Source organism: Trichechus manatus, unplaced genomic scaffold, assembly GCF_000243295.1.
Source record: "Trichechus manatus latirostris isolate Lorelei unplaced genomic scaffold, TriManLat1.0 scaffold00057, whole genome shotgun sequence".
Lineage (NCBI taxonomy): Eukaryota > Metazoa > Chordata > Mammalia > Sirenia > Trichechidae > Trichechus > Trichechus manatus.
The window spans coordinates 3,619,864-3,627,794 of record NW_004443993.1 but is presented as its reverse complement, the minus strand read 5'-3'; the positions used below and the strand labels follow the sequence as shown (position 1 = coordinate 3,627,794).

Genomic DNA, 7,931 nt, shown 5'->3' with positions numbered 1-7,931 from the left:
GAAATGTTGTCATGGTGAAATGAAATTATATGTGTAAAGCAATAAGCACAGTCCAGATGTGGCAAGCACTTAGTTATGACTGTTGTATGGCTTTAATTTTATTTCTTTCAGGGAAAAACATACACATAACCAAATTGAGGTGAAAAGCATCAATCTTTGAGAGATTAACCTTTGGGAAAACCATGTCAGCACTTACAAATGATAAATGGGGCAAATCTAAGGCTGGAATTTTCAGGAATGCCTCTAAGCAAGTTGACCAAAGAAAGAGCTCTATGGACAGCATATAGGAAAGAAGAGTCAAAAAGAATTACTGAGGAAAAATAGTACAATAACAAGTAGAAAGCAAAGTCATAGGTGCTTTGGGATTGGAAGAAATGATGTCTGTCTTTTGAGGAAGAAAAAAGATTCAGGATATTTAAATTCATGACATTTGGCTTTGAGGACCATGAGGCCCATTTAGCCCTGAGGCCAGTGACCATCATCATGGACAAGAGGCTGCTCTATAGAGGAGCCTTCCTAGGGCTCCCTTCACATCCTTATTCCTTAGGCTGTAGATGAAGGGGTTAAGCATGGGTGTGACCACCGTGTACATAACTGAAGCAATAGAGATTCTCTGGGAGGAATAGGTCACAGCAGAACTGAGGAAGACCCCAAGACCTGTCCCATAAAACAAGGAGACTACCGAGAGGTGAGACCCACAGGTGGAAAAAGCCTTATACTTGCCTCCAGCAGAGGACATCCTCATTAAGGAGAAGACAATCTGAGAGTAGGAGAAGAGGATCCCAGTGAGGGGAAACACACCCAGCAGGGCAGTCAACACATACAAGAAGATGTTATTGATGAGGGTATCAGAACAGGCTACTTTGATAATCTGAGTCAGTTCACAGAAGAAATGTGGTATTTCAGTGCCTATACAAAAGTTCAGCTGCATGAGCAATAGAATAAGAAGCAGAGATACCCAGAAAATGATGACCCAAGACATCAGAACCAACAAGCCACAGAGCCGGGGGTTCATGATGACTGTGTAGTGCAGGGGGTGACAGATGGCCACAAACCGGTCATAAGCCATCAAGGACAGAAGAAAATTGTCCAGTCCAGCAAAAATCATGAAAAAATAAACCTGAGTGAGGCATCCTATGTAAGAAATGTCTTTGCTCTGTGTCTGGATGTTCACCAGCATCTTTGGGACTGTGGTTGTGATGAAACAGATGTCAACAAAGGACAGGTTGGAGAGGAAGAAGTACATGGGGGTGTGGAGATGGGGGTCAGAGCTGACAGCCAGAATGATGAACAGATTCCCAAGCACAGTGACCAGGTACATGGACAGGAAGAGTCCAAAGAAGAGAGGCTGAAGTTCAGGATCCTCTGAGAGGCCCAGCAGAAGGAATTCTGAAGCTTTTGTTTGATTTTCTGCTTCCATGTAGCCAGTGTGTAGGCTGAAGAAGGTAAAAGCAACATTCAATGAACTGCCAACTGGCATCTCAGCTAGTCATCACCTTTACAATACCACTTGTATTTTGTTATTGAGTCCTTCCAATGACAGTGACTCTCTCAGTCACAGGTAGCCTTTTTCCATTTTAAATGTGTGTAATTCTTCAGACACTTTAGCTGAAATATTTTTAGCTTCTATTGACTGGTTCTAATTCTCCTATTTGAATCTATACACGTAAGCCAATTTCTTCTTTGATATGACCCTTCCAAGCTAATCAGAAGCATGTTACATAAACTACCAAGTATGTTCTCTTCCCTGATAATTCCCATACCTCCTTCATTCTGGTAGCTCTGTGTTAGTGATTAAAGGTCATCTGAGTTGAAAATCCAAGTCTTAAACGTGACCTGTCACAGTTAGCCCTTGGTGCCTTATTTTTTCTTTTTTAAAAATCTGGTTATTACTATTACATTCTTTGCTAGGTTTAGAAATGCTTTGGTGAACAGGAGGATCTCAATTAAAAAAAAAAAATTGCTGATGAGTTGATTCCAACATAAAACAAGCCACAGGACAAAGTAGAACTGCCCCATAATGTTTCCAAGGCTGTTATCTTTATGGAAAAAGACTGCCACATCTTTCTCCTGTGGAGTTGCTGGTGGGCTCGAACTATCTACCTTTTGGTTAGCATCCAAGCACTTAACCACTGTGCTATCAGGGCTCCCAATTAATAATGGCTATTATCATTATTTATGTGTTCATTTTATGACAGTTATTTTGGATATATAATTCTCCCCAGCTACAATATAAAGCTGTAATTTCAAAAATTTATCTTTGAATCATACTGCCTAGGATAGGATTTTGGCTCTACCAACTTACTACCTATGTGACCTTGAGAAAGTTACTTAATCTCTCTTAGCTGCAGATACCTCACTTCCCCAATGAGAGTAGTAAATATTCCCTACATAATGAGATTAATGAGTAAATTAAATCAGATGATGCATACTATTTTTCTAGTGTGGTGCCTGTGATATAGAGTAGACACTTGATAATTGTGAACTTGTATTTTTAGCATCACAATAAATCTGTCTTGTACGTCTATCATTTATCAATACCCCCTTTAAACTAGGGCAGACATCAAGGGAGGATGGAATTCTGATCATTATAAACACAACATGGCTGTTACCTCTTTTGCTCTCCATCCAGCTCTTCCAATTAGTGAAGATTTGTATGGTCCCTTATTTCAGAAACCTCATGCCAGTTGGATTCTTCCAAAAAAGAGGAAAGGCCATGTGGACTCTGTAGATAAGAGGAGGAAATAAAAGCATACAACCATTAAAATCAAATACAAGTGATGTGTGTGCTCATGTGTACATGCTCTTGATGAGGTTATGTAGTATTAAAATCAGTGGAGTTAATTACAAAGCATATAATGGGATAGATTGGAAACCCTGGTGACATAGTGGTTAAGTGCTATGGCTGCTAACCAAAAGGTCGGCAGTTTGAGTCCAGCAGGCACTCCCTGGAAACTCTATGGGGCTGTTCTACTCTGTCCTATAGGATTGCTCTGAGTCAGAATTGACTTGACAGCAATGGGTTTGGGTTTTTTGGTTTGGATAGATTAGATTAAAATATTAAAAACTTCTATAGAGCAAATTATATCAAAGAAAATTAAAAGTCAAACTTAAGTTTTGAAAACAAATTTTCACACTTTTTATAAAAGAAAAAGTATTATTCATGCATAAAGAATGAAAATTAATTAAAAAGAGAAAAAAATCATTGTGGATGTATAATTTAGTCTGAGCAGATGAGTAGGAAAGTCTTCTTTGAAATAGCATTATTTGAGCAGACGGAGGAAGAATAGTTAATGTAGGCCAGTGAGCTTGGTAAAGGAGGAGATTTGAGAGTCCAGTGAGATGGAGAGCAGAAGATGAAGGCTAGGAAGGACAGAGCTTTCGAGGCCCACAAATAGAGCATCCTGTACTACACCTTCATGTGCTTCTTACATGGGTGATTTTATGTTTACTTGTGTGTCAGTGGTTCTGACTTTGTTTGCCCACCATTGCCTTAACCCAACATAGAATAGCTGTTTGAAATACACAACCAATAGGATACTCTACATTAAAACACTAAAATATTTGTGCTAAATTCATGAATAAGCCAAGGCAATCTAATCCCACTTTAGTCATTCTTCTGATCATTTAAGATGAGAAAAGGATTTGAGTCGAAGTACTAAAACCTCAGAAATAATTATACTATTAGTAGATGATATTGTGGACACTAAGGAGAAATAGCATAAAAATAGAACTTTTAAGTGCTATTAGTAAGTTGGCAGGCTATTAAAGAAATATTTAGAAACCAGTAACTTTTCCTTTGGAGGAAAAATAGGGAATATATATAAAAATCCAAGCACATTAGGAACAAAATAGACAATACCTTTCTTATAATAGACTTTCTTTGAGTAGGTAATGGATGAATTACTGAATGCAGAAAATCTAACAGCAATGTATAATTTATCAAAGAGAGTGGAGAAGTCATGTTTGGTGAGAGAGATAAGATAACGTGTCATGACTGGTTGAGTCAGAGTTTCTCCGGAAAACTATGCATTCAAGAAATGGCCATTTCCAACTCTCTTCTTGGAGAGAGGCTCTAGATTCCAGAAAGACAAAGAAGAAACAGAATGAGAGCTGTAGAAGACTGGCTACAGTGGAAACTACAGCGTGTTCAAAGTAGAGGGAGTTCACCTTCCTAAGCAAATATGGGAGGTTTCAGTATCCTTACCAGAGAGGTGAGGCCCAGTATACACTTTTTTTTCTCTTTTCCTTCTTACTCCACCAGCCCTGAAGGGGACACACTATCTCCTTCTGATTGTATCACTGAAGCAGTTTCTCTTCTCCATGGTCTCTCTCTGGGAAGCCCAACTTGGTTTTCACCAAGGCTGGGATCAAATATTTTCAGGGTGAGGGGCAATGAGGACATATTTAAAGTTTCCAGAGTCTCCTGGGTTGAATTTCAGAGCTCTTCATTAAATAAATCGTTCTATTGTCCTTCCACTCTCTAAACAATTCACCTCCCATGGGTACAAAAAAAAAAAAAATCTAAACCCATTGCCTTCAAGTCAATTCCGACTCACAGCGCATTATAGTACAGAGTAGTACTGCCCCACGGGGTTTCCAAGGAGCAGCTGGTGGATTTGAACTGCCGACCTTTTGGTTAGCAGCCAATCTCAAAGAAGATAAAATTAAAATTTTTCTACCAATTTTTCTCCTTGTAGGCAGCTATGCGGGGGGGGGGGTAGTTGTGAGATGAATTTATTTTCTCCAAGGAGAAATTCTTCTGTCTTGTTTCATTTTAAAGTAACAAACTGTCCCCTAAGGAAAGTTTAACTTCTATAAGGAACCAAACCTAGGAACCATCTCTCTTAGTGTGAAATCCCACCCTGGGAAATGTTTGCCTTAAAGAATATTTGGAGATTTATGGGACACTTGGTGTCCTCAGAGTTATGGAAGCAAAAAGGTCTTGTCTGAAGAAAAGCAAACTGGTCAATAGTTTTAATGCTGTTAAAGAATTAATAAGACAAGGACTGAAAAATATCCCTTGACATACACTTAGTGACATGGAAGACTTTGTTGATCTTAGAGAGGGCTCCATTTATTTCCCGGCTCTCTAAATAAAGGGGCAGGGTCAGAAATAATTCAGGTAGAGTAATTGAAGAGTGATTGAGTATTGAGGAAATGTAGGTGGCAGGTATAGATCTATTGTGCAAAAATTTGTCAGGAAAGGGAAGGAGAGAGATAAAGCATAGCCTAAAGTGAATATGGAGTATGGGAGAATTAAAAAAAAAAATAGTGGAAGATATGGGAAGATGATTAATTTTAAAAGGAATCATCATATGTAGTGCAACATTTGAATACATACGCAGTTATGGCTACATAATTTTCAGGATGTTGTATACACCGGAGGAGCCCTGGTGGTGCAGTGTTTAAGAGCTCAGCTGCTAACCAAAAGATTGATGATTCGAACCCACCAAACCATTCTGCCAGAGAAAAATGTGGCAGTCTTCTTCTGTAAAGATTGTCGTTATTGTTGTTGTTTAGGTGCTGTCGAGTCAGTTCTGACTCATAACGACCCTACGTACTACAGAATGAAATACTGCCCAGTCCTGCGCCATGCTCATAATTGTTGTTATGCTTGAGCCCATTGTTGCAGTCACTGTGTCAATCCATCTTGTTGAGGTCTTCCTCTTTTTCACTGACCCTCAACTTTACCAAGCATGATGTCCATCTCCAGGGACTGATCTCTCCTGATAACATGTCCAAAGTATGTGAGACGAAGTCTCACCATCCTTGCTTCTAAAGAGCATTCTGGTCATACTTCTTCCAAGACAGATTTGTTCATTCTTTTGGCAGTCCATGGTATATTCTACATTCTTCAGGGTGACATCATTGCTTTTCAACACTTTCAAGAGACATTTTACAGTAGATTTGCCGGATAAAATGCATAGTTTGATCTCGTGACTGCTGCTTTCATGGGTGTTGATTGTGGATCCAAGGAAAATGAAATCCTTGACAAATTCAATGTTTTATCTGTTGATCAGCTGAAAGCTGTCACCATGGGTGACCCTGCTGGTATTTAAATACCAGTGGCATAGCTTCCAGCATCACAGCAACATGCAAGCTCCCACAGTACAACAAACTGACAGACGCGTGGGGGTTGTAAAGATTATAACCTTGGAAACCCTATGGGACAGTTCTACTCTGTCCTGTAGGGTCACTAGGAGTTGGAATTGACTTGATGTCAACAGATTTGAATTTCATTTAGTATATACTGTAAATCAATGTTAATCATAATTTTCTGTATCCTCAACATGTAGAATACCTGGGTCCAGAAATCGAGGGGTGGAAACAAAAATGGCCCAACATGACTTCACTCCCAGTGACCCACTTGGGGAGTTTGTGCTTCAGATTTCCTCAACTCTGGTGCCAGCTCATAAAGGGAGAGTTCTTCTTCCACTTTATATTGCCACCAGAAATATCTCCACATCCTCACCAACGGTTATTTTCTCTTCTTTATTATTACTATTATTATTAAAGTCATCCTCATGGAAGTGAAATCGTATCTCAAAGTGGTTTGATCTGAATTTCCTTAATGACTAATGATGTTAAGCAACTTTCATATGCTTCTTGGCCCTTTGTATATCTCTTTTAAAGAAATGTCTATTCACAACCTTTGTCCATTTTTTATTAGGTTATTTGGGTATGAATGTTAAATTGTAAGAGTTTCTTTTATGCCTTTTAATACAATCCCTTGTTCCCTTTTATACTATCCTGTTATCTTCCACCATAGTACTGCTGAACTAATTATCTTGGGACAACCCTATGGTACAACCAGAAGTAAACTAACTATGGAATCATCAAGGATAGATAAGACTGCCTGGGATGATATCTCATTTCCCAGGATTTTTTTACTTTGTTCATTTTTCTAGCCACGTTTCCCACTTTGTTGTTGAGTCTGCAAGGTAGTAGATATTTATCCTATAACATTTATTTTCCCCTTAATTTTTGCCAAAAGCAAATGGCAAGGATGGTATTTTCTATGAATATCTTTTAGGTCTAGTTGGTTTATAATGTTGTTCAAGCTCTGTATTTCCTTACCAGTTTTTTTTTTTTTTGTCTAGATGTTCTAATCATTATTGAAAGTTGTATATTAAAGTCTCCAGTTATTATTGTAGAACTTTCCATTTTTCCCTTCAATTCTGTCAATGTTTGCTTCATATATTTTGGCACTCTGTTCTTCGGTGCATATATGTTTATAATTGCTATATATTCTTCATGAATTGACCCTTTTACCATTATTTAAAGTCCATCTTTGTCTCATGTAACAGTTTTTGACTTAGTCTATTTTGTCTAATATTAGTATAGCCACAACATCTGTCTTTTGGTTACTATTTACATGAATAGTTTTTCAACTTATTTGTGTTCTTAAATCTAAAGTGAGTGTCATTTACAGCATGTTGTTGCATCAGGTTTTTTGTTGTTGTTGTTAGTTTCTTTGTTTTTATTTATTTGTTCTTTCGTCCATTCTATCTCTGTGTTTATGGGAGATTTAATCCATTTACAAAATCAGATGACACATAAAGAAGGGTATTATGTAATTACAAAAGGGTCAATTATCAAGAAGATATAACAATTATAAACATACAAGCACCTACCAAAAAAGTCCCAAAATATATGAAGCAAACACTGACAGAACTGAAGTGAGAAATAGACAGTTGTACAATAATAGTTTCAGACTTCAAAACCCCACTCTCAATAATGGACAGAATATTGAGAAAGAAGATCTGTAAGGAAATAGAGAATTTGAACAACACTATAAATATATCACCAGCTTCCATATCACTAAACATTTTTTTTAAAAATATTTTATTGTACTTCAGGTGAAGGCTTACAGAACAGATAGTTTCTCATGTAACAGTAGCACACATGCTGTTTTATGACATTGGTTA

The 7,931-nt window shown here is 37.8% G+C and overlaps 1 protein-coding gene across 2 annotated transcripts; it reads right to left on the bottom strand.

Annotated features, from left to right (window-relative positions):
- Window positions 1–274: 274 nt before the first annotated feature.
- Window positions 275–1,881, bottom strand: LOC101341916 (olfactory receptor 7D4-like). Of its 2 annotated transcripts, XM_023733223.1 has the most exons (2): window positions 1,872–1,881; window positions 275–1,422 (listed from the first exon to the last, which is right to left on the bottom strand). In XM_023733223.1, the coding sequence occupies exon 2, from the start codon at window positions 1,418–1,420 to the stop codon at window positions 482–484; it is 939 nt and encodes a 312-aa protein (XP_023588991.1). In that variant the 5' UTR covers window positions 1,421–1,422; window positions 1,872–1,881; the 3' UTR covers window positions 275–481. The 2 variants fall into 2 exon arrangements, with proteins under 2 accessions (XP_023588991.1, XP_004378434.1); XM_004378377.2 differs by lacking the exon at window positions 1,872–1,881 and having other exon boundaries at window positions 275–1,458.
- Window positions 1,882–7,931: the final 6,050 nt, after the last annotated feature.